The following is a 27461-nucleotide window of genomic DNA, read 5'->3' as shown; positions in this document are numbered from 1 at the left end:
TGCGCTGACCTGCACCAAATCCATATCTAGAAAGCTCCCCTTCTCACTCTTCCTACAGTACATGTGTCTGTGCAATGGCCAGAGCACTGAGTCTTCACCTGTTGTCAACGCATTACTCTACATCTGATAAATAAGGCACCTGATCACAAAGTCACAAACTCCTTGATTGCGAGATGGGCGGGAGACATTGATGAATATAGGCTATAGTTCCAAGAGAATGTTCAGTGAAACCTGAGCTGTGCTACAGTCAGAGAACATCATCATTTATTTCGTAGCAACATGGTGCTGATGTTTTCATGCCAGTAAACCTCCCTATTTTTCAAACCGTGGAATAGACACTATGGGATATAAAAAACTTGGACAAACAAACCTGGCATGCTGTAGTCTGAATAACTAATCAGCTCGGCATCAAACCCCAAAATAAAATGGCTTACATGTTTACAATGCAGATACCCTTATAATAAGATACATCTCCAGGCCAGTTAGACAACACTAAACAAGACAAAAGCACTATTTTTCCTCTTTCTTCAGCATGTCGATCTCCTTCCAAACGATCATTTACAAACACCGCTTGGGAAGTACACACAAAAATAGATACTACCAGTCCTTTCTATTATATTCCAGAAGAAAAAAAAAAAAACTAAATGTCGTCAGATTGGCTGTTACAGTCCATGTCTGCACACAAGCTTTATTTCTGTAGGGATGTCCTGGTGCGCTTGGCTGGAGTCTGTGGGCTCTCCTGGCTTCTCTTTGTGGCACCTTTAGGAGTTCCGCTCTGAGCAGGTTCACTGGCTCTCTTTATGGCAGGCTTAGGGCTTGTACTAACAGTATGTGTAGGCTCCAGAGCTCTCTTTGTGGCACCCTTAGGAGTTCCACTCTGAGCAGGTTCATTTGCTTTCTTAGTGGCAGGCTTAGGGCTTGCACTCTGAGGGACGGAGGGGGGTGGAGTGGCCTCCATCTTCGTCTGTGACCTAGTGAGAACCTGGTCAGGAGAACCTGGTGTTTTGACGTCCATGTTCTGTTGAGGAGTCTCTGCAGCACTTTCAGCGCCATTGCGCTCAGTACCTTTACTTTCAGTGACTTTAGTCTCAAAGACTCTACTTTGTGAGGGTCTCTTTGTTTGACCTTTTGTTGCCATAGTCTTATCCACCACTGCCTTCTCTGCTCCAACCTGCTGCTTGTTAAAGTCAGTCTTGGGGACGGTGGCAGGAGCAGGGGTGTTTTTCTGTGCTTTTGGAGTCATTACTCTTTGGGGAGACCTCTGTGGTGATGCACTCTCTTTCCTACTGAGATCTCTTAAGGTTCTACTGCTTCTGCTAATCTTGACTGATCTCTCCAGGACAGCAGCTTTTACTGGAGGCTTTCTACTAGGAGATGGTTGTGCTCGCTCTGTTTTTACTACACTTGTCTCCTTTACACTTTTATCACCAGAAACTGATAATTTCTGCCTCTGGGCAATGGCCGGTTTCAATTTTGACGGTTTTGCCAATTTTTTCTTTGGGGGTTTAGAGGGTTTGACTTTGGAAACTTCAAGCTCTTTTCTTGGGGCCCCTTTCGGATTCTTGGAGCTCTGTTGACCTTGCATCTTCTCCCTTATATTGGAGTACTTCCTCAGGATCCGGGCGCTGGCTGGGTTCTTGGCCTTCGCTGAGGCCTTCTGGCCGTCGGCTGGTTGTACCTGTGCCTCTGCAGAGGAAACATAGGCTTTGGTGGAGATCCGGGTGGCTGTAGTCAGCTCTCTCTTCTCCTTCCCTTTGGGCATACTTGTACTGACCTCCTGCTCCAGGGCTTTAGCAATTAGCTTCTGACTCTTAGGGTTGCTCTTCACAGGGGAAGCCATGGCAAACTTCTTCAAGTGTTTCTTCAAGCGCTCAGCTTGAAGGCTAGGGAAAACCCCTTGAGATGGCCTTTGGGACATACCGGGGAAGAGCAGCTGGGTCTCAGAGGGAAGACGTGTGTTCACCTTCTTTACGATGACCAGCGATTGGGTTTCTGTTGACTCCATGTACCAGTGGCAAATGCTGGCTAGGTCCAAATCGTTCTTGAAAAGCATTTGAACTAGTGAGTACCTCTGATGATCCGAAGACTTGGGCTTGCGAACCCTGCGCTTACTCTTCCATATCGCTGCCTGTCTGTCTGCCTTATTTTTGTGTCTTGGCGTTGGATGTCCCTCTTTGTCCATCTGGACCCAGCCTCTTTGCATCTTATCGAACCTGGTGTTCAGAGAGGAGATTTTCTGTTGGTTTTCCACTACATCCAGTAACTCCAGGAACTTGTGTCGAGTCTGTACAGGAAGCTCCAGCTTGGGCAGCAGGAGAGGAGTGACTGAGCTGGAGGGCAGAGGGGAACTGTCCAGCAAAGGTGATTCCCTCAATGGAGACTTGATGATCCTCTCTGGTTTGAACCTGATTGGGGATGGGAGTCTCACTGGGGATTTCAGCCTAATGGGAGATGCCACTTCACTCCATTTCTCAGCTGTGATTGGAGCACTGGTCGAGGGTGTGGGCGACCTCTGGACTCTCAAAGCTGACTTTCTGTTCCCCACTGGGGTCGGTGGGGTTGCCAGGGTAATGGACTGGCTGGCCACGTCCGTTTTACTACTCTCACTCCTCAATGGCATTCGCCCAGGTTTGTCTGAAGCACTGCTGACGGAAGACCTACTGGAACATTCAGATGAAGTTTTGTTATCCATTAAAGTTGGTGCCTCTGCCTTCTTCAGCAAAGTTGGTGCCTCTGCCTTCTTCAGCAAAGTTGGTGCCTCTGCCTTCTTCAGCAAAGTTGGTGCCTCTGCCTTCTTCAGCAAAGTTGGTGCCTCTGCCTTCTTCAGCAAAGTTGGTGCCTCTGCCTTCTTCAGCAAAGTTGGTGCCTCTGCCTTCTTCAGCAAAGTTGGTGCCTCTGCCTTCTTCAGCAAAGTTGGTGCCTCTGCCTTCTTCAGCAAAGTTGGTGCCTCTGCCTTCTTCAGCAAAGTTGGTGCCTCTGCCTTCTTCAGCAAAGTTGGTGCCTCTGCCTTCTTCAGCAAAGTTGGTGCCTCTGCCTTCTTCAGCAAAGTTGGTGCCTCTGCCTTCTTCAGCAAAGTTGGTGCCTCTGCCTTCTTCAGCAAAGTTGGTGCCTCTGCCTTCTTCAGCAAAGTTGGTGCCTCTGCCTTCTTCAGCAAAGTTGGTGCCTCTGCCTTCTTCAGCAAAGTTGGTGCCTCTGCCTTCTTCAGCAAAGTTGGTGCCTCTGCCTTCTTCAGCAAAGTAGGTTCCTCTGCCTTCTTCAGCAAAGTCAATTTTCTTGATTCTCCATCCTTTTTGAGAGTTCTTTTGCTTCTTAGTGGACTACTTTGTGTGTGGGCCTCACTCTTTTTAATGCTTGTACCCTCTGTGAGAGCAGAATACTCACTGCTAACTTGCTGACTCTCAACAATTTCAACTTCCTTTGCTACCATCATTGACGACCTGAGCTTCGGTCTAATTTGCACTCTAGTTTCCCCTGCTGTTTTCTCTGTCTCGCTGGGTTTTGCATTTGGAGCTGGCTGAGCTTTTTGAACTTTCAGCTCTGCAGAGCTCTGGGTGACTGCACTGTTTTGATGAGATGAAGGGAAGAGATGGGAGACAATAGGAAGAAGAGGATAGGCAATGGGGAGGGGAGGGTTGAGCTCAGTGGAGGGGAGTGTGAGGGAGGTAGACGGTTCTGGGGCAACAATGAAAGTAACAGCCCCTTCAACAGAAGGGGAGGCGACAGGGACGAGAGGGGAGGCGACAGGGACGAGAGGGGAGGCGACAGGGACGAGAGGGGAGGCGACAGGGACGAGAGGGGAGGCGACAGGGACGAGAGGGGAGGCGTCAGGGACGAGAGGGGAGGCGACAGGGACGAGAGGGGAGGCGACAGGGACGAGAGGGGAGGCGTCAGGGACGAGAGGGAGGCGTCAGGGGCGAGAGGGGAGGCGACAGGGACGAGAGGGGAGGCGACAGGGACGAGAGGGGAGGCGTCAGGGACGAGAGGGGAGGCGTCAGGGACGAGAGGGGAGGCGTCAGGGACGACGAGAGGGGAGGCGTCAGGGACGAGAGGGGAGGCGTCAGGGACGAGAGGGGAGGCGTCAGGGACGAGAGGGGAGGCGTCAGGGACGAGAGGGGAGGCGTCAGGGACGAGAGGGGAGGCGTCAGGGGACGAGAGGGAGGCGTCAGGGACGAGAGGGGAGGCGTCAGGGACGAGAGGGTAGGCGTCAGGGACGAGAGGGGAGGCGTCAGGGGCGAGAGGGGAGGCGTCAGGGACGAGAGGGGAGGCGTCAGGGACGAGAGGGGAGGCGTCAGGGACGAGAGGGGAGACGTCAGGGACGAGAGGGGAGACGTCAGCGACGAGAGGGGAGACGTCAGGGACGAGAGGGGAGACGTCAGGGACGAGAGGGGAGGCGTCAGGGACGAGAGGGGAGGCGTCAGGGACGAGAGGGGAGGCAATAGCTGCTGCCTGTTGCAGTCTGGCAGATCTGAGGGGTTGTCTGGACTCAGGTCTCCTGGAGGAGTTGACTGGTGTGTCTGGGACTTGAGGAGTGTCAGGAATGCTCTGGCTTGCTGTTATAGGGGCAATAGGGGTCCTTGTGTCAGGCATGTTCTGGCTTGCTTCAGCAGGGGTCTGTGTGTCAGGCAGGTTCTGAGTGATTTTAGCTTTAGGGGTTCTTTTGGGCCGTTTGGACACAGGGCTTTTGATCACTTCGGCTGAAGGGAGTGAGACTTGAGGAACCTCTGGCATGTTCTCAGAATATTTCTCAGATTGTTTCAGGGAGGCCTTGGTGAGGCGCTTCGACGAAGGGCTTTTGACGCTTACCCCAGCAGGGATCGGGGTGAGAGGAGTCTCAGGTGAGACTTGTGGAATCTCAGCCGCGTTCTCAGAAGGGTTCTCAGTCTGTTTCAGAGACACCTTAGTGGGGCGTTTAGTCTTAGTAGGAGTAGACTCTGGGGTGGTTCTGGCTGGCCGTTCACGCAAACATCTGTCAGAATGTCCAATAGGTCTACCATTCACATATCCACATATAATCATACTCTCTGTATCAATCACTGCAGCTTCCTTCACCCTTGAAGGAATCACTCGTGCTGGAATACCCTGTTTTTCAGAACGCCTGAGAGGCAATTCTCTCTCAACTGCCTTACTGACCTTTTTAGAGGACAAATCAACATGTGTCTTTTCCTCTTCAGGCACATTGTCACCATCGCCAGGAGCCAAGTCTGGTTCAACCTCGCCCGTTTCCTGCACCTCTATCCTTTCACTCTCCGCGGGAACCTCCATGCCAGCATTTGCTTCTCCTCCAGAGCCCTCAGATGGTTTCTGGTCAATTGAAATTTGAGGTTCCAGAGGCATGGCCTGCACTTTGTCAACTGCACCCACTACCTCTTTGTCAACTGCACCTGTACCCACTACCTCTTTGTCAACTGCATCTGCACTCACTACCTCTTTGTCAACTGCACCTGCACCCACTACCTCTTTGTCAACTGCACCTGTACCCACTACCTCTTTGTCAACTGCACCTGCACCCACTACCTCTTTGTCAACTGCACTCACTACCTCCTTGTCTTCATTGCTCTCCAGGGAAGGGGTCAGTGATGCAGATTCCTGTTGGGTTTCAGAGACAACTTTCTGGCCCTCTGGCACACTCTGCAACATATCCTGGACAAGCTCAACTTCTTCTGATGTCTTATCCTGTGATAAGTTCGCATCTTTCCCCATCACCACCTGCTCTGGGTTTTTACTTAAAACGATGTAATTGTGTATACTGTTTAAATCCTGATCTGGTGTCTCGACCACAGTCTGAGCTAGATTATCCTCTGGTGCTAGGCTCTGCCTTGGCTGCTCCGAGTTCGTCCCTGTACTCTGCTCGTTATCCACTGGGGGACTCTGTGAAGGAGGTGGAGGGGCAGTCTGCTCTTTGCACTGACTCTGGTCTGTCTGACTAGTCTCAACGATCAGTGCCATCTCACTGGCTGATGCTGCTGCGGCCTCCACATCCCCCGCCACCTCACTTTCAGCTGGAAGCTCGGAAGGAGTTTTCTGACTGACAGTCTCCACAAAACCTCCAACAAAAGGCATATCCACAAGAGGTAGTCCCTCAGGCTTGCCAAGCACCTGTTTAGGTGTGACCAGAGTGATGGGCTCTGGCATTGGAGTGGGACAGTTGCCACTATCATTGCGGGCAGACGTCTTGGCTAATGTACGGACAGTCTTCAGCTCCCACATTTCTTCCACATACATGTGACCTCGGGTGCTTTTCCTGGCGTTGCGTCGAGGGAGCAGACGGTGCTGCCGTTCCCGGAAACACTCTGTGATTGGTTTGTCGATGTAGACGATGTCGCAGTGGCCGAGATCAGGGTCGGTTACAAACCGACACACTGAGGAAGTGGCCCTAGGCCGATGGTAGGAAGACCCCTTTATGGTCTTTCTTGCTGTCCCGGGGGAAACTGGGGGTATGTTGTTGTGGGTCTTTTCAGGTGGACTTTGTTTGACCAGCGTGTCTTTGGTATGTTCAATGGAGCCTCTTTGTCTTGTTGAGCGATCAGCATGATCGTGCCTTTTCACAGAGGAGCCTTGTCCAGTACTGTAAGTATCTGCTCTGGTTGAGGGGTCAGAAATGCCCTGCATTTCTTCCAAAGTACCGGCGCCAGCAGGAAGAGAGGTGGTGAGCACACAGGATAGCTTTTTACCATCAGCCAGGCTGCTGGACTTCATGATTTTGATCTTTAGCGGAGCATGGTCACTAAGACGTTTACTCACACTGTTATCTGCGCTTCTGAACAGTGTTGCCAAAGCCTTAGACTCCCCTGGGCCAGGTTTACGGAGATCCAAGGCCGGCCCAGAGGCCCCAGACACATTTCGTAACACAGCAGTCTGCTCTGGGGCTACCAACCTTTCTTGCCCCTCCGTCGATCCTTTTGGAGTGGAAGCCAGGGGAAGTTTCTGACCAGTCCTCCCCCTCTCTGGGGTCTGCAGGCAAGGTGCAGGGCTAGGACCCTGGAGGGCTCCGTGCTCCACTGAGCAAGAGGGTTTGGAGGCAGAAGCTAGCGAAGTACTGGAGGAGGATATAGCCTTAACCTAGAACAAGAACCACCATGGGGTTATTCAATACCACAGTTTAGTTTTTACATAGACAAATCCAGAGCCCTGTATAGAGTTTTGCCATTGAGGTTTATGGAATTGTTGAATTTACACGACAACTATAGATTTAGGAATTAGAATACTAGAATGAACATTAACCTTATGACAGTATAAAATGGCATCCATTTTGGTAAGGAAGCTAGTCAACCATGATCAGCCAGTGCTGTGATACGATGGTGTAAAATATTATTTGCACATTACCTTTGCTAGCTAGCAAGACAGTTTTAGTGGAATGATTCCAAATGTTTTCAAATTAACAGCCAATATGCCAACATTCCATTCAAACAATGCAGTCAATCGGCTGAAATCAGTTGATGACAGGATTTAGACAAGTTGTAAATCCGACAAGTACTGATATTGTATCTTATAATGAGACACAGCATTCCAAGAAAACAAACATCCAGACATTTATTGTCTATTTATATATATTTTAGTGGAGGGATCATCAACTAGAGCCGTGGGACGATATTTTTTGAGCGCATGGTCAAGGGACCGGAACATAATTACAAATCATTTGCAGACTGCAAATTGCCCGCAAGAAGCCCAAACAGATATAATGTTTGACTAAAACATCATCATTTCAAACCTTGCTTGCATTTGTATACAATCAAATATCTCTCTACGATGCGTAGGCATACTGTAGAACAGATTTCCTAAAGGAAAATTCCTTGGAGATGATTTGCCAGTGTTTTTATAGTCCAGCGATAACACAAAATAAAATACAAATGTTCAGAAGACTTAGGGAGAAAAATAAAATCACTGCCAATTGGCAGTTTTAGAGGCTATTTAGACAAACAAAATATTGGTGCATAATTGTCATAAAACCTGTATAAACTGTATTTATAATTATAGAACAATATTTTCAGGTGACAATTTCTGAAATATTAAATGCCTTTAATTTCCTGTATAAGTAAAAGCAGGAAATGCATCACATAAGCCTCTATAGCCATTCATTCAAATTAGACTGGTTTGGACATCTATATGACCAAAACGGCTCCCATTATTGTACCATTCTGGAACTGAGGGTTTATGTCAGAGATCCTATTAAATTACTAGAGGCTATGACTACAACAGTCTATGGCCGCCATGTTAGCGCCTCAACATTACATGGGGAATATTTCAATAATACTATGTACTAGAACAGTATTCAAAAAGTTGACCCAACTCTCTATATATATGGCTCTGGACAAAACAATCACTCTACAGTACCTCGGTCTTATTTACCTCCTCTGCTGTGCGGTATCTTCTTGTTTACGTATGTATGTATCCTCTGTTGTGTGTGATTTGCGATTTACTTTCAGGGAAAATAACTTTCTGTAAAATTTTACCGAATTGAAAATGCACAATGAGAGTAATGCCTATACAGACCTCTGTCTGTAGGAAGCCCAGAGCGTCGACAATCTGCCTCTGGTGGTGCAGACAGAGCTTGGTCATGAACTGCTCCAGCGTGGAGGTGGACTGCAGGTCCCGGGCCTTTTCTGTCGTCAGCTCCAGACATTCACTGCAAGACAAACAGGACAAGGATGTTTATATCGTTGTCATGAATATACACGTACGCTTACAAAAATGTCCAAAAGCATATGAATTCATTTTCAATCAAAGGTTATTAGAAGGACAAAGAGAAGTCAGACTCAAGGTTAAAACATATGAAGCCCACATGGATTATAATGAGAGTTGTAGGGTAGGGTCGATAGGTAGGGTGAGGCTGTATGCCTTGTATACCGGGGTATTTTGAAATACCCACAGTATGATTTCAATCCTGTAGAACATATTTTTTTAAATGTGGATATTTCTACTTTTTCCAATAAATACCTGCAGTCTTCTTACTTACTGACTTTATTGTCCCCATGGGGACATTTTGTTGCAGTGTCATGTACATGTTTAAAGTGCCATTTAAATACGATAGGAACATTAGCCCAAGCTATTTAGGAAGGATATCACACCTGGCACAAATGATTGTGTAGACGTTTTTCCTGCTGAGGGGTACCCTATATCTGTGCCCAGAGGGGAGTAGTTCACTTGCTTACAGATTGTATTCTTTATTTCAGCCGTTAGATGTTGTTTCCATTATGAAGCTTACCGGTAGTTCACCAAAACAGCTGATTGAGTGAGTCATGCGTTTGTTTACAAAGAAGCACAACCAGCAAACAGAAGCTTCATGAGGTGAGCGATACCTCTGCAGCGCAATTTAGAGAGGTGATCAAGTTAGAAATTCACTGCTCATGTTTGTCAGCAACACATCTTAGTTACTTAATAGTTCTAACTAAAGATAAATTCTCTCCAGCGGTGTATTCGGTTTGCTAATTTGCTAGCCAAGTGACTCGCTTGCAACATCAAGCTTCTTGAATCTTGGTAACTGAAGAGACATTCCCCTCCTGGATTAAGATCCCTGCTGTCTAATAGTTTTGTGTGTGCAGCAAACTGAGTAGCCCTTTGAAAAACCTGCATAACTTCATGAGCTGGGTTGTCTTGCAATTAGTTTGCATGCGCTCGTTAGCATTTACCTAGCATCCGCTATGGGAATTCCTTAGTATGAATTAAATTACGTTTTTTGGACCTTCTTTTTGTTTAAAACAAAATGGCACCCCTTGTATTTACCACCGGTAATACGGTGTAACCAAGGATGGCACAGGCATGATATGAAGGTATGGAAATGTGAATAACACCCAACCCAAGTTGTAGGTATTTAATGCATTTATCCTGCTGGATGGCAGCTTCTTAAACCACTTTCCCTATGAAGATGAATAAAGTATTCACAGCACCCATCTAAATGAATTATTTTTCTATACTTCAGAAAGAAATGCTATCATGAAAATGCAACATACTGGGCTGGGTTACATGCTAAGAGAAAAATGATATAGATATAAATGTGAAGGGAAAAAAACTGCCAGAATAAACATGGGGAACAGTAACTGACCCATAATTCAATCATGTTCGGTTTTTGTAAACCCTAAACCAAACGTATTGATTTCACTTGTCCATGTCAGAATTTCCATCAGTCCAGGATATCCTCATATTCAATCAAATCTATAGAATGAACATGGAACCATGACAACAAAGAAGCAGTGGACATCATCAAAGCCCGTCTGTTGGTCCATCTTGGTGACACCATTCCCAGGTAATTATTTCATAGACAGAACCATGAGGCGTATCATCCACATTGCTGGTGGAAAATGTTTACATTTTTGATACTATTGACACACCATAGAGTTTAACAAGAGTTAAGGCCGAAATATTGTTTGAGTTGCATAAAAATATAACTTAATATCAACCCAATTAATGACTGAGTCAGACAATATGACCTTTATTACCAGCCTCGGTTTCTAATAGTGTGGGAGGAATGAGAAGCTCATGAGCAGTGTTAAATGTCTTTAGCAAAATACGAGTATTCACAGAGTTGGCCTAATGAGACATTTGACAGCAATGAGTAGGAGCGTATAATTAGATACACAGTATTTAATTAAATTCATATTTAATCTATTCATTTTATGAAACAAAAGAAAATCGAGCCCATTAGAAAATTGTGAAAAATCCAATGCTAAGTGTTTGTTTGAAAAAGACGACAGAGAACATTACATTTTCACAAAATTTATTAGAAGAATAGGTGATTTTGAAAAGTGAATATTTCGTCCAGTGAATTTGACCTGTTACATTGTTAGAATTCATCTCTTTTTCAAAATGGCATTTTTTCCCTTAAAGGATACATTGAGTAAATTCTTACACTTACACAAAGACAATCATTGGTGCCCCAGGTTCAATGCAACAAACACAAAATTGAGAGCATATCAACCACTTCAGTTCAAATATTATAAAGGGGCATATAAGAAGCAGTCATATTTTATTAGTAAAGTTGTCAAATCAAAATTGCATTCCAAAAAATGTATTTGGTTGCACTGGTAAATTTTAACTTAGTGATCATTAAGTTCTCTCTACTACAAAGACACTTGGACCATAGCCAAGTTCTAATAACATAGTAACCCCCCAAAAAACATTCAGAAATAAATTACAATAGAAAACAAAAAAAATCTGCCAAACTGTGCAAATGGCAATTATTGAAATGAGGTTGTTAGGTTTGTGTGTACCTGTTGTTATCTGAGCATCTGAATACATTAACCATAGAGACTAACGAATCCGAGGCATTTCATATGAAACCGAATTGCTTATAGCCCACTTAAGCTGGAAATAAAACGTATGAAATATTTTGTATTTAATTCTTTTTGAAAAGCCTCCCAGTCCTTTATGTTTGACGTGTCTTGTTCCACGCACTGCAAGTTATCACAATTAGTCCACCGTATAGGGTTGAAAAGAGCTGCTTTCAAACGATTTAAAAGGAATAACTTGCTACGACAGACTTCATATAGAACAGTCTTAATCTACAAGCCGTAGAGACAAGCAGCAACATGTAGACTACCAAAACCAGCTCTAAATCCAGTGGGTTTAGAGAGAGGGAATAGGAGGGACTGCTCAAAGAGGACATTAACAAAATAAATCTCCCAACAAAAGGAATCGCAAGTCAGAATCTCTTCATCTGTTCAATCAATACATATGCGGAAAGACCCCTTTTGAATCTTTTCTTTAACGATACCTTGCACTCAGAAGGTTCAACTAACGAGTTGTCCAGCTACATCAGTTTAGAAATTAGGCCAAAATGAACTATTTCTTTTTTCTTCGGGATTCACATTGTCCACAGATGCTCAGAGAGTAGGTTCAAACGTATTCTGTTAAACAGTAGTTAATTATCAACGGAGTGTGATAACTATGGTGTCTGAGGCACTGTGAGCAGGAGAGATTAATGCAGTTTGGCTAACATCTCACCTGAACGGAGTTTACATTGACATTCATTGTGTTTAAAGAAATAAAAAGAAAAAAACAGAGGTTCAATTGGATGGTTTTTTTGGCTCACTTGCGGGATCAGCTTCAGTCAAAGAAACCCCCCCCAAATCCACATGCAATTAAAAACGTGCAACTGAAACACACTGTTAAGCCTAAATTACTATCTGACCTGTTTTTGGTGATTGGTGTGTTTTTTTTATTGTTTATTTTACAGGACTTTAAGTTGCGGCTATGTCTAAATGTGTAGACAGTACCTGAAGGAGTGAGGGGGTGTGTTGTTTATTTTACAGGACTTTAAGTTGCGGCTATGTCTAAATGTGTAGACAGTACCTGAAGGAGTGAGGGGTGTGTTGTTTATTTTACAGGACTTTAAGTTGCTGCTATGTCTAAATGTGTAGACAGTACCTGAAGGAGTGAGGGGGTGTGTTGTTTATTTTACAGGACTTTAAGTTGCTGCTCTGTCTAAATGTGTAGACAGTACCTGAAGGAGTGAGGGGTGTGTTGTTTATTTTACAGGAAGTTAAGTTGCTGCTATGTCTAAATGTGTAGACAGTACCTGAAGGAGTGAGGGGTGTGTTGTTTATTTTACAGGAAAATTAAGTTGCTGCTCTGTCTAAATGTGTAGACAGTACCTGAAGGAGTGAGGGGGTGTGTGTTGTTTATTTTACAGGACTTTAAGTTGCTGCTATGTCTAAATGTGTAGACAGTACCTGAAGGAGTGAGGGGTGTGTTGTTTATTTTACAGGACTTTAAGTTGCTGCTCTGTCTAAATGTGTAGACAGTACCTGAAGGAGTGAGGGGTGTGTTGTTTATTTTACAGGACTTTAAGTTGCGGCTATGTCTAAATGTGTAGACAGTACCTGAAGGAGTGAGGGGTGTGTTGTTTATTTTACAGGACTTTAAGTTGCTGCTCTGTCTAAATGTGTAGACAGTACCTGAAGGAGTGAGGGGTGTGTTGTTTATTTTACAGGACTTTAAGTTGCTGCTATGTCTAAATGTGTAGACAGTACCTGAAGGAGTGAGGGGTGTGTTGTTTATTTTACAGGACTTTAAGTTGCTGCTATGTCTAAATGTGTAGACAGTACCTGAAGGAGTGAGGGGGTGTGTTGTTTATTTTACAGGACTTTAAGTTGCTGCTATGTCTAAATGTGTAGACAGTACCTGAAGGAGTGAGGGGTGTGTTGTTTATTTTACAGGACTTTAAGTTGCTGCTCTGTCTAAATGTGTAGACAGTACCTGAAGGAGTGAGGGGGTGTGTTGTTTATTTTACAGGACTTTAAGTTGCTGCTATGTCTAAATGTGTAGACAGTACCTGAAGGAGTGAGGGGTGTGTTGTTTATTTTACAGGACTTTAAGTTGCTGCTATGTCTAAATGTGTAGACAGTACCTGAAGGAGTGAGGGGGTGTGTTGTTTATTTTACAGGACTTTAAGTTGCTGCTCTGTCTAAATGTGTAGACAGTACCTGAAGGAGTGAGGGGGTGTTTTGTCCCTGAGGGTTTCTATGTCTCGCTCTCTCCACTTTTCTTTCAACATTGTAAGTTAAGATCTGACCACAATAATCTGAATATGTGTACATGACAATTCACACATTTGTGTTTTCTCAACAAAAAAGAGGTGGACGGGAGAGACGAGCAGAAATAGAGCAAGAGACAACAGCAGCAAGAATAACAGAAGGGGAAGATATTTCACAAACGCATACAAAAGAAAAGATGGAAATACACCTCCTTTTTAAACCTTATAATACATAGAGGGAGTAAAAATAATTTAGCAAACATTAAGAACACATGGTATGTATGAGTTAATTACACAAATCTTAAGTAGGTCATTGTATAGATCATGGCCGGGACGACTAAGATTTCAAGTTTCAAAGGTTGTCTGTGACAATAATTTGCCTTCCATACACCAGTGTTTTCAACCAATCCTTCACCCACAGGATCAAACCAATTCCACTTCACATATCCAACAGTGTCTTGAATCCACACCGCCAATAATTCAAAATCTCATTCCTTCATACATTGCCCAAAACATAAAAGGTATTTTAAAGTAAAAAGTATATCGAAGTTAATGTCTTCAGAAATGAATACACAAGTACTTTAAATAAGTAGACAAAGTGTATGTACAACAACCCAAACTGTATGTACACATCAGCTTAAAGTCTTTAATCAAAGGCCTTTATGAAGACTGCTTTCATACGGAATCATACCATCGTAAAACATCCACTCAAAACAGAGGAATGGAAATTAGAAAAGCAGTTTTGACATCAGCTGTTGCCTACCTCCCTGGATCTGTGATAAGAGCTAAATATTCCTATGTATCAAGTAACACACACGTTCAAAAGTTTGGGGTCACTTAGACAATTCCTTGATTTTGAAAAGAAAAGCATATGTTTTGTCCACTAAAATATCATGAAATCGATAAGAAATACAGTGTAGACATTGTTAATGTTGTAAATGACTACTGTAACTGGAGACTGCAGAATATCTACAATGCCTTGCAAAAGCCTTCATCCCCCTTGGCATTGTTCCATTACAACCTGTAATTTAAAAATGGATTTTCATTTGGATTTCATGTAATGGACATAAACAAAATAGTCCAAATTGGTGAGAAAAATAAAAAGTAAAAACAGAAAAGTGGTGTGTGCATATGTATTCACCCCCTTTGCTATGAAGGCCCTAAATAAGATCTGGTGCAACCAATTACCTTCAGAAGTCACCTAGTTAAATAAAGTCCACCTGTGTGCAATCTAAGTGTCACATGATCTCAGTATATATACACTTGTTCTGAAAGACCCCAGAGTCTGCAACGCCACTAAGCAAGCGACACCATGGAGACCAAGGAGCTCTCCAAACAGATCAGGGACAAAGTTGTGGAGAAGTACAGATCAGGGTTGGGTTATAAAAAAATATCAGAAACTTTGAACATCCCACAGAGCACCATTAAATCCATTATTTAAAAAATGGAAAGAATATGGCAACACAACAAACCTGCAAGAGAGGGCCGCCCACCAAAACTCACGGACCAGGCAAGGAGGGAATTAATCATAGAGGCAACAAAGATAACCCTGAAGGAGCTGCAAAGCTCCACAGCGGAGATTGGAGTATATGTCCATAGGACCACTAAGCCGTACACTCCACAGAGCTGGATTTTATGGAAGTGGCCAGAAAAAAGCCAATGCTTAAAGAAAAAAATAAGCAAACACGTATGATGTTCACCAAAAGGCATGTGGGAGACTCCCCAAACATATGGAAGAAGGTACTCTGGTCAGATGAGACTAAAATGTAGCTTTTTGGCCATCAAGGAAAATGCTTTGTCTGGCGCAAGCCCAACACATCATCACACCGAGAACACCATCCCCACAGTGAAGTATGGTAGTGGTAGCATCATGCTGTCCCATGTTTTTCCATCGGCAGGGACTGGGAAACTGGTCAGAATTGAAGGAATGATGGATGGCGCTAAATACAGGGAAATTCTTGAGGGAAACCTGTTTCAGTCTTCCAGATATTTGAGACTGGGACGCAGGTTCACCTTCCAGCAGGACAATGACCCTAAGCATACTGCTAATACAACACTTGGGTGGTTTAAGAGGAAACATATGGAATGGCCTAGTCAAAGCCAAGACCTCAATCCAATTGAGAATCTGTGCTATGACTTAAAGATTGTTGTACATCAGCGGAACCCATCCAACCTGAAGGAGCTGGAGAAGATTTGCCTTGAAGAATGGGCAAAAATCCCAATGGCTAGATGTGCCAAGCTTATAGAGACATGCCTAAAGAGACTTGCAGCTGTGATTGCTGTAAAAGATGGCTCTACAAAGTATTGACTTTGGGTGGCTTGAATAGTTATGCATGCTCAAGTTGTTTGTCTTATTTCACAATAAAAAATCTTTTTCATATTCAAAGTGGTAGGCATGTTGTATAAATCAAATGATACAAACCACCCAAAAAATACATTTGAATGCCAGGTTGTAAAGCAACAAAATAGGAAAAATGCCACGGGGTATTTACGCAAGCCACTGTACATAAGTTTACAGAGGGCCATTATCAGCAACCATCACTCCTGTGTTCCAATGCCACATTGTGTTAGCTAGTCCAAGTTTATCATTTTAAAAAGGCTAACACAACGTGGCATTGGAACACGAGAGTGATGGTTGCTGATAATGGGCCTCTGAAAGCCTATGTAGTTATTCCATTTTATTCCAGTTTCCAGCTACAATTGTCATTTACAACATTAACAATGTCTACACCGTATTTCTGATCAATTTGAAATGGTAAAAAAGTGCTGTTCTTTCAAAAACAAGGACATTTCTAAGTGACCCCAAACTTTAACAGTAGTGTATGAGGTTTTAATATAATGTGCATTCTGGAAATATTCAGACCCCTTCCCTTTTTCCACATTGCAGCCTTATTCCAAAATGTCTTAAATCTACACACAATAACCCATAATGACAAAGCGAAAACACATTTTTAGAATTGTTTGCAAATTAAAAAATAGAAATACCCTATTTACATAAGAATTCAGACCCTTTGCTATGGAACTCGAAATTGAGCTCAGGTGCATCCTGTTTCCATTGATCATCCTTGAGATGTTTCTACAACTTGGGTGTCCACCTGTGGTAAATTCAATTGACTGGACATGATTTATAAAAAAGGCATACACCTGTATGAAGTCCCACAGTTGACAGTGCATGTCAGAGCAAAAACCAAGCCTCAGACAGGATTGTCTTAACACCGATCTGGGGAAGGGGACCAAAAAAAAAATCTGCAGCATTGATGGTCCCCAAGAACACAGTGGCATACATCAATCTTAAATAGAATAAGTTAGGAACAACCAAGACTCTTCCTAAATCTTGCCACCCTTCCAAACTGAGCAATTGGGGGAGAAGGGCCTTGGTCAGGGAGGTGACCAAGAACCCGATGGTCACTGACAGAGCTCCAGGCTTGGTTTTTGCAGAGTAACTCTGTGGAGAACCTTCCGGAACGACAACAATCTCTGCAGCACTCTACCAATCAGGCCTTTATGTATTGGCCAGACAGATAAAAAGGCAAGACAGGCCACTTGGAGTTTACCAAAAGGCACCTAAAATACTCTCAGATCAATGTAAAATGGTTGGCCATTTGATGAATTGTTCAGCAGTCTTATGGCTTGGGGGGATAGAAGCTGTTAAGGGGCCTTTTGGTCCTAGACTTGGTGCTCCGGTACCTCATGCCGTGCGGTAGCAGACAGAACGGTCTATGGACTTAGGTGACTGGAGTCTGACAATTTTTGGGGTCTTTATCAGACACTGCCTAGTATAGGTCCTGGATGTCAGGAAGCCCCAGTGATGTGCTGGGCCGTACGCACTACCCTCTGTAGTTCCTTACGGTCAGATGCCGAGCTGTTGCCATACCAGGCGGTGATGCAACCTGTCAGGTTGCTCTTGATGGTGCATTTATAGAACCTTGAGGTTCTGGGGACCCATGACAAATCTTTTCAGTCTCCTGAGAGAAAAGGTGTTGTTGTGACCCCTTCACAACTGTCTTGGTGTGTCTGGACCATGATAGTTTGTTGACCGGCTTCACTTGAGCCTAGTTTATGTTAATTGGGGCCTGATCGGCCCTCCTTTTCCTATAGTCCAGAATCAGCTCCTTTGTCTTTCTCACATTGAGGGAGAAATAAGTGTGTGAATTGGATCATTTTCCTGTCCTGCTAAGCATTCACCATGTAAAAAGTATTTTGGGCGTCAGTAAAAACGTATGGATTAAAAAGGAATGTAGTGAAGGAAAAGTTCAAATATAAAGTAGAGTACAGATACTTTAAAGTACTTGACTCCATTGGTTATTACAGACTTGGTCAGGGATTGAAAATGTCAGTGAAGACACTTCCCAGTTGGTCCGTGCATGCTTTGAGTACACTTGCTGGTAATCCATCTGGCCCCGCGGCTTTGTGAATGTTGACCAGTTTAAAAAGGTCTTCGTCACGTTGGCTACGAAGAGCGTGATCACACAGTTGTCCGGAACAGCTGGTGCTCTCAAGCATTCTTCAGTGTTGCTTGCCTCGAAGCGAGCATAAAAGGCATTTAGCTCATCTGGTTGAATCACGTCACTGGGCAGCTTGTGGCTGGGTTTCCCTTTGTTGTCCATAATAGTTTTCAAGCCCTGCCACATCCGACAAGCGTCTGAGCCAGTGTAGTAGGATTCAATCTTAGTCCTGTATTGATGCTTTGCTTGTTTGGTGGTTTGTCGGAGGTCATAGTGGGATTTCTTAGAAGCGTACGTACTGGAAAACAGCAGCAGCTCTAGTCTTTAGCTCGATGCGGATGTTACCAGTAATCCATGGCTTCTGGTTGTGATATGTACATATTGTCACTGTGGGGATGACTTCGTCAATGCACTTATTGATGAAGCCAGTGACTGAGGTGGTGTACTCCTCAATGCAATTGGATGAATCCCGGAACATATTCCAGAGCTAGCAAAACAGTCCTGTAGTGTAGCATCCGTGTCATCTGACAACTTCCATATTGAGCGTGTCACTGGTAAAAATCGTAGATGGTCCAGTTTGTTTTCTAATGATGACACGGTGGCCAATAATACAGAGGGTAGTGATGGTTTATCTACTCGTCGGTGAATTCTTACAAGGCACCCTCCTCCCCCTCTATCTCCATTTTTTCCCCACGAGGATGACAGGGATTTGGGCCGTGTCTTGACAAAGCAGTATATGCTTCGCGTCGGACTCATTAAAGAAAAAATAATACTCATCCAGTTCGAGGTGAGTAAGCACTGTTCTGATGTCCATGAGCATGCAAAACGGCAGCCGTCCCCTCTGGCGCCATTATCAACCTTCCAAGACAATGACACTACGCACACAGCCAAGACAATGGAGAAGTGGCTTCGGGACAAGGCTCTGAATGTCCTTGAGTGGGCCCAGCCAGAGCCTGGACTTGAACCCGATCGAACAATCTCTGTAGACCTGAAAATAGCTGTGCAGTGACGCTCCCCATCCAACCGGACAGAGCCTGAGAGGATCTACAGAGAAGAATGAGAGCGTCATACCCAAGCCACTTGAGGCTGTAATCGCTGCCAAAGGTGCTTCAACAAAGTACTGATTAAATGGTCTAAATACTTATGTAAACGTGATATTTCAGTGTTTTTTTTTATACATTTGCAAAAATGTATAAAAACCTGTTTTTGCTTTTCATTATGGGATATTGTGTGCAGATTGGAGGGAAAAAACAATTGAATCCATTTTAGAATAAGGCTGTAACATAACAAAACGTGGAAAAAGTCAAGGGGTCTGAATACATCTGTAAAATCTGTCTGCGTGTATAGTTTGGTATAATTAGTGTTAAGACTATTTTTATAAATACTGCAGGAGTCAAAAGGACTACAACTATCTTGTCAAGAAACATCATCTCATTGAACTGAAGGGTGTGCAAGCTTCTGAAAAGCTTCTCATCGAAGCATTGGTGTGAAGGGTCCATTTACATTTCTGACTTATTGGGAAGAACGCCTACAAGCTATTCAATCAAAAACACATTAGTAGAAACACGGACAAAAACCAACAACCGTCGAAAAACATTAACACCCTTTAAAATATGAATGAGTCAATTAGGGTGCATTTCACTTTTACAGAACCTTGAAATATTTACAAAAAGTGTACCAACCCAGTCCTTCAATTTTCAGTAGCCTTGTATAATAGATCTCATCCAAGAAAATATTTGCTAATATCAACCTTTGCCAAGTGTTATTCACATCTCCATACATAAATTATTTTGTAGCTTAATTAACCTGATGGGCCATGGACAGCAAATCGCAAAACTGTTGACAACAAGATTACGGCATACATCTAAAGCAGCGAGTCAACAAACAGCTAGCGGAGTTCAACACGTACTGCAAAAAAGCGTTGGCCCATATCCTTCGCTTGTGTTTATGGGAAATTGCTCCATACTGCCTCAAGAAGTAAGATGTATTTGATGCAGGTTCAGTCCTTTTCTACAGATGAGGTAGCAGAAACCAACAGAGTGGCTGCTGTGGATTTCTGTCATTTTAACATTAAAACAGGTTCCACAAGGGTTGTGTTAACACAGAAACTGTTTGTGTATTGTGGAAGAACGGACCACATGCAAAAGGATAATAAAAAATAAAAAACTTGAATTTCTCTCCAAATAGTCTAATCTTGTCTCAGTAACTGGATTTCTAAATGTCCATTTTATGGCAGCGACTACGTAGGAGCACGGCTCCGTGATTGTCATGGTAACACAGAAAAGCCTTGCAACTGTTTAATTTGATTAAAAAGTAACTCACTTTGATTTGTTTACCTTTTTGTTGTCAATCCCATCGAATCCACTAATAAAACGGACTCATCCTCAAAACAAAGTAATCTTGATTAGTTTCCGATGACCAATTACAATGAAATGAAATCATAACCCAAATCTATTGCAACTACAGTGAAGCATATGTCTCGACTTGAGGGTTATCACAGTTGGTTTGCAAGTTCAAAAGATTTCCACATATACAGTACCAGTCAAAAAAGTTGACACCTCATTCAAGGGTTTTTCTTTCTTTTTACTATCATCTAAATTGTAGAATAATAGCAAAGACATCAAAACCCATATGGAATCATGTAGTAAAGGAAAAAAAAGGTGTTGAATCAAAATATATTTTCTATATTTGAGATTTTTCAAAGAAGCAAACCTTTGCCTTGACAACAGCTTGCACACTTTGCATTCTCTCAACCAGCTTCATGAGGAATGCTTTTCCAACAGTCTTGAAGGAGTTGCCATGTATGCTGAACACTTGTTGGCTACTTTTCCTTCACCCTGTGGTCCAACTCATCCCAAACCATCTCAAATTGGTTGAGGTCGGGTGATTGTGGAGGCCAGGTCATCTGATGCAGCACTCATCACTCTCCTTGGTCAAATAGCCATTACACAGCCTGGAGGTCTTTTTAGTCATTGTCCTGCTGAAAATCAACAGATGGGATGGCGTATCGCTGCAGAATGCTGTGGTAGCCATGCTGGTTAAGTGTGCCTTGAATTCTAAATCAATCACAGCGTCACCAGCAAATCACAGACAGTGTCAGCAGCAAAGCTCCCCCACACCATCACACCTCCTCCTCCATGCTTCACGGTGGGAAAAACACACGCGGAGATCATCCGTTCACTTACTCTGCGTCTCACAAAGACACGGCAGTTGGAACCAAAAATCTCAAATTTGGACTGAGACCAAAGGCGGATTTCCACCGATCTAATGTCCATTGCTTGTGTTTCTTGGCCCAAGCAGGTCTCCGCTTCTTATTGGTGTCCTTTAGTAGTGATTTCTGTGCAGTCATTTGGCCATGAAGGCCTGATTCTCTAAGGCTGCTAACTCTAATAAATGTATCCTCTGCAGCAGAAAAGTTTTTTACATTTTCCAGATTGACTGGCCTTCATGTCTTAAAGTAATGATGGACTGTCATTTCTCTTTGCTTATTTGAACTGTTTTTGCCATAATATGGACTTGGTCTTTTATCAAATAGGGCTATCTTCTGTATACCCACCCTACCTTGTCACAACACAAATGATTGAATGCATTAAGAAAGAAAGAATTTCCACAAATTAACTTTTAAAAAAGGCACCCCTGTTAATTGAAATGCATTCCAGGTGTCTTCCTCCTGAAGCTGGTTGAGAGAATGCCAAGCGTTTGCAAAGGTATCATCAAGGCAAAGGGTGGCTACTTTGAAGAATCTCAAATATAAAATAGCTTTTTTGGTTACTGCATTTTTTGATATGTGATATTTCATAGTTGACGTCTTAACTATTATTGTACAATGTAGAAAATAGTAAAAAATAAAGAAAACCCCCTTGAATGAGTAGGTGTGTACAAGCTTTTGACTGACATACATTGCACATTTAAAAAGTAACATTTACAGTAGATTCATACTAATTAGTTAACCTAGTAGTCAACTATATTTATTTTCACTATACTTATATACACCTGAAAGACTAAAGGAAATGTCAGAGATTCTGAAATGTAATGTTGTCCAAAAAAAATAAGAACTGAAAAGGAGCAGCCTTGCTTAAGGAAAGTTCTTGTTTTTTGCATTGCATTTCATGTGATATCAGTTAAGTTTGACCAAGTATCTAAAAGTTTGTAGCTGTGTGTTCACGGTGGGCCAAAATCAAATCCTTGGTGTAATATTCTGAAATGTCCTGAGGTATAACTGTCGATAGGGTAAGTAGTACTCACAGCAGTTTTGCCAAATCCACAGCGGGACGCCATGTTGCTGCGTCCGAGCGTTCTAGTCACGATGAGTATTTGGATTCTAGTTCTGATTGTAGAATTAGATAAGTAAACATTGTGTACAATTCTGAGATTTCCAGAAATTGATATTGGGTCAGTATTACCAAGGAGGAGCAAATACGGCATCCATTGAATGTGATGTTTTCTAAAAACATCACGATGTTTAAACTGCAATGGGCTTCAGCATATTCTACACTTCTCCAAAGAATTTCCTTAGTGCTATGCGCCACATGGCAAAACCTTTGAAACCGTTGAGACTCATCAATTTACTGCACCTTAAAGCTGCAATCTAACACGTGAATAAAACCAATCTTTAAATACATAGTTAAGATTTTTTTTTTATGTTTTAAGAACAAACATTTCCACCTGTCCCTTGTCCTGGTCTTCTTCTGTTAAGCAGGGACAGTCATCACTAGAGGTAACGAAACTACCAGACTTCACACCTGAAGTTTGTTGTGCTAACTGCAGCGCCGCACAGATTTAAACTGTCCAGGAGGCTCAAACTGGTAAACAAATGCTCGGTTAAGGTAAGTTGTGAGAACATCTGATAAGAGTCGGGTGCATATATTTATCCGTCAATGGTAAGACATCCCAAAAGTGTCTGTTCGCAGACAACAAAAAATGTACCCCTTTTCAGATGATTCTGAGTAAGATACAAGAGGCATGGAAATAAGTATCTGAGTGAGGTATGTTTGTGTATAGATATCTAACATAGAAATATACACATTCACACAAGTACTGCAGCCACACACAAACATTACCCTGAGTTGTGGTGAAGGCTACAGGTAAACACAGGTAAAGAAAATGTCCCAGTCACACAGCGGAGAGACATCTGAGTGGTTGTAACTCTGCCGTGCTTTTGGAGAGTATAAACGTTTAGCTTGCGTCACAAAAACAATGTGCAGGCTTCAATGAGGCAGAAGTCTGTGCGTTGTGATTCTGGATGGACAGACTGCTAGCAACAATGACAAGAAACTGCCACCTGGGGAATTGTGGGTGGCGTGTTTTAGCTAGTTTGATCTCTTTGATACAATGTCTTGTTTTGAGGTGTTTTGACTGATGTCACATCTATGGTAATATAGCCAAAATTCACTAGCTAGCTCACCAACAACTGACATGTATTTCAGAGAAAAGTGCTCATTGTGCAAATGTACGTTTCAATACACATTTGAGACAAAATATAGTTTACGGGTCAACAATCTAGGCCAAACCAGTTTCTCTATAGTGATTTTGCAGCTAAACAGCCAACACGTCTATAGCTGAGGTTTGGTTGGTAACTAAAGGAGGTGAAATTGCAGACAGAGGAATCTGTTCTCCCAACAAACAAAAACATACAACCTCACATTAAGATTTTCAGTAGTTACAGGCATCCTTGCAACCACATATTCTTTCTGCTGTAGTTTGGTCTATTCAATCTCAGGTGTGCATTTGCTGAACAGTGACAGGGAAAGAGATTGTGAGCTTAAAGTCAAACACTGGTTGACAAAGTAAAATAAACATTATAAACCCCCATTTAGGTGGTCAAATATGAATAGAGTTTCAAATAGAAGCCTTGATTCTACATGTTGAGGGCTGAACATGCGTCATCATTATGACCCAAACAAAGAAATGAGGTTGGTGAATCCAACCCAAATGTCTCCAACCTTGGTGCTACAAGGTCTGTAGGCTTTTGATTCAGCTGGCCTCCAATAAGACCATACATTTCCTGTAGTTCTACAGGAGCTGGGTTGCAGGCCGTTGGCTCAACCCGAAGTGCTGTAATAACTAGAGTACTCCTAGAAGACAGTAAGGGGCGCCACTGATCAATATAGAACTCTCAAGACAATTGGGATTGGTCCAATTGCAATTTTGCCAACACATCACACATTATATTAGTCAAATAGTAAAAATATTAGATTATGTTAGCACCGTATCTAAAGCAGTTTCAGGATGAACCGTTAAAATATTGTTTGATATCCTTATACAGCACAAACAAGCTTCATAAAAACACTGCCAAAACATGGAGTGTTTCAACAATGTCTAGGACAACGTCGAGGGGCAGAGACGATTTAGTTTTTGATTGATTTAGACAACAGCTACTTATAGGCTTACCAAACATGTAGAAACAATTCAAGAGCTAAGATGAATAGGTCAGATTGATTCACGTGGTTGATCACAGTAAGTAGAAGTGCATTTGGAATAAATCAACATACCTAACTGATCAATTGTGTACTAGCTATATAGAGTCCACAGGAGGTTGGTGGCACCCTAATTGAGGAGGACAGACTTGTGGTAATGGCTGGAACGGAATCAAACACATGGTTTGATGCCATTTCATTTGCTCTGTTCCAAACATTATTATGAGCCATCCTCCCCTCAGCAGCCGCCCCTGATAGACTCCTCTGTCATTGCCACTGCCTGGCAAATGCAAACGATTACCTGGTCTGGGAAAAACCATCACATATCATCAAGTACTGAATCTCTTTCAATCGTGACTTTATTCGTCTGGGGAGAGGCGTGTACTGAGCAGCTGCCTGCCGTTCTCTCCAGATGCTGACACAGACTGAAGGTCCATGGTCGCATACAGAGCTTCTTGGCTCTCTGGGGCCTCCGTATCCTCCGGTTCCTCCATGTGGCTCATCAGCTTCAGCTTCTTCTTGGGCGGGTGTTTCAGGGTGCCAAGGCGCTCCTTGACTTTATACTCCAGCGTGCTGTGAGGGATCCCGTAGACGGTCTGAGCCTTGGACACGCTCATCTTCCCCTCCATCACCACTCCGATAGCTTCCTCTAGCAGCTCTGCGTTGTACTGACGGTATCGTCCCCTCTTTTTCCTCAGATGCATGTTGCTGAGGTCTGCCTCGGGGTCAGAGGTAGGATACCTCCCCCCAGAGGCAGGGCGGTCTGCATCGGATGAAGCCCAGTACTCCCTCTCTCCTCCACTGCTTCCCAGGCGGCTGTGTTTGGGCAGGATGGACCTCTGCCTCTTCCCCAGGCTGTTCTCACTGTGGTGGCTGGGGAGTCTGTAGGGATCAGAGCTCTGGGAGCCCAAGCAGAAGTCCATCCCCAGGCCTCCAAGGCCTCTCACCTGCGGGATTTTGAGGTCAACGGTCGGGGAATGGGAAAGAGAGAGGCCCGGGTCTCTGGGGGCCTCCTGGATGATTGCCTTCCCACAGGAGGGTGACTTGGTGAAGAGCCCTGCAGCCTCCAGCAAGCTGGGTAGGTCTTTGAGGTGGTCTCCAGCTCTGCTGTTGGCCCGGAGCTTCAGGAGGGCTCCGAAGTGGGTCTTGGAGGCCCAGGACGGAGAGCCGTACCTGGAAAGGAGAGAGAGGTGGTCGAAGGGTCTGGACATCTGGTTCTGGTTGGGAGACAACTCTGGGCTGGAAAATAGGTTCACTTCCTGTTTGATGTGCAGGGCGTGACAGAGAGGCGAGGGGGGCTTTAAAGGGACAGAGTGGCTGAAATTCTCCCTCCTCCCATCCTGCAGGCTCCACATAGGCAGCCCGGCCTGTCCGTCAGCACTCAGGGAACGCCTGATTGGATGGAAGGAAATTGGGTGTAAGCAGAGCTTGCACAGTGCTTTAATGTTTCTCTCTCTAGGGGAGGATGGGTTGGGGGAGGGAAGATGAGGCCACTCCTTTATTGGTTGATTTTGCTTAGGTAACATCATATTATAAAATATATACGTCCGTGAGTGTGTGCTACTTTTAAGAACAAAAAAGGCTCAAGGTTTGGGAATTTGTTTATTTTGGCTTCGCATTTTATTACAAATTATGCGTCAGTCAACATAACAATAAGAAAACAATTTTAAAAAAGGATATGCAGGAAAAAGAAAATCAAAAGAAAAATATGAAATCTAAAAAAAAGTTAATAATGTCCAGCTCTGTTCAGATAGGGCAGGAGAGTGAGGAGGGCATGTTGGTCATTAGTCCTGTCCATATAGCTCAGGGGGGAGTGAGGAGGGCATGTTGGTCATTAGTCCAGTCCATATAGCTCAGGAGGGAGGAGGGCATGTTGGTCATTAGTCCTGTCCATATAGCTCAGGGGGAGGGGGAGGGCATGTTGGTCATTAGTCCTGTCCATATAGCTCAGGGGGAGGGCATGTTGGTCATTAGTCCTGTCCATATAGCTCAGGGGGAGGGAGGAGGCCATGTTGGTCATTAGTCCTGTCCATATAGCTCAGGGGGAGGGAGGAGGCCATGTTGGTCATTAGTCCGGTCCATATAGCTGAGGGGGAGGGAGGAGGCCATGTTGGTCATTAGTCCTGTCCATATAGCTCAGGGGAGAGGGAGGAGGCCATGTTGGTCATTAGTCCTGTCCATATAGCTCAGGAGGGAGGGAGGAGGGCATGTTGGTCATTAGTCCTATCTATATAGCTCAGGGGGAGGGCATGTTGGTCATTAGTCCTGTCCATATAGCTCAGGGGGAGGGCATGTTGGTCATTAGTCCTGTCCATATAGCACAGGGGGAGGGAGGAGGCCATGTTGGTCATTAGTCCTGTCCATATAGCTCAGGAGGGAGGAGGGCATGTTGGTCATTAGTCCTGTCCATATAGCTCAGGGGGAGGGAGGAGGGCATGTTGGTCATTAGTCCTGTCCATATAGCTCAGGGGGAGGAGGCCATGTTGGTCATTAGTCCTGTCCATATAGCTCAGGGGGAGGGAGGAGGGCATGTTGGTCATTAGTCCTGTCCATATAGCTCAGGGGGAGGAGGCCATGTTGGTCATTAGTCCTGTCCATATAGCTCAGGGGGAGGAGGGGCATGTTGGTCATTAGTCCTGTCCATATAGCTCAGGAGGGAGGGAGGAGGCCATGTTGGTCATTAGTCCTGTCCATATAGCTCAGGGGGAGGGAGGAGGCATGTTGGTCATTAGTCCTGTCCATATAGCTCAGGAGGGAGGGAGGAGGGCATGTTGGTCATTAGTCCTGTCCATATAGCTCAGGGGGAGGGAGGAGGCCATGTTGGTCATTAGCCCTGTCCATATAGCTCAGGGGGAGGGAGGAGGCCATGTTGGTCATTAGTCCTGTCCATATAGCTCAGGGGGAGGGAGGAGGCCATGTTGGTCATTAGCCCTGTCCATATAGCTCAGGGGGAGGGAGGAGGCCATGTTGGTCATTAGTCCTGTCCATATAGCTCAGGAGGGAGGAGGGCATGTTGGTCATTAGTCCTGTCCATATAGCTCAGGAGGGAGGAGGGCATGTTGGTCATTAGTCCTGTCCATATAGCTCAGGAGGGAGGAGGGCATGTTGGTCATTAGTCCTGTCCATATAGCT

The 27461-nt window shown here is 44.1% G+C and overlaps 2 protein-coding genes across 2 annotated transcripts in view; both read right to left on the bottom strand.

Moving 5' to 3' along the window:
• Nucleotides 1–618: 618 nt before the first annotated feature.
• The window catches only part of LOC112247653, a 70487-nt gene continuing 43644 nt past the window's right edge, over nt 619–27461 (bottom strand). Inside the window, exons 7-9 of the mRNA XM_042306318.1 lie at nt 8491–8623; nt 3875–7059; nt 619–3833 (exon numbers count right to left, since the gene is read on the bottom strand). Of these exons, the coding sequence (XP_042162252.1) occupies nt 689–3833; nt 3875–7059; nt 8491–8623 (6463 nt within the window). The 3' untranslated portion in view covers nt 619–688. The remainder of the gene's footprint in view (nt 3834–3874; nt 7060–8490; nt 8624–27461) is intronic.
• On the bottom strand, nt 21739–26258 carry LOC112247646 (ligand-dependent corepressor-like). Its single transcript, XM_024416455.2, has one exon. It carries the CDS (start codon nt 25856–25858, stop codon nt 24689–24691), a length of 1170 nt encoding a protein of 389 aa, XP_024272223.1. The 5' UTR covers nt 25859–26258; the 3' UTR covers nt 21739–24688.

Source organism: Oncorhynchus tshawytscha, linkage group LG25 (genome assembly GCF_018296145.1).
Source record: "Oncorhynchus tshawytscha isolate Ot180627B linkage group LG25, Otsh_v2.0, whole genome shotgun sequence".
Classification (NCBI taxonomy): domain Eukaryota; kingdom Metazoa; phylum Chordata; class Actinopteri; order Salmoniformes; family Salmonidae; genus Oncorhynchus; species Oncorhynchus tshawytscha.
Note: the sequence above shows the minus strand (reverse complement) of the source record. Positions and strands in the feature narration are given on the sequence as shown.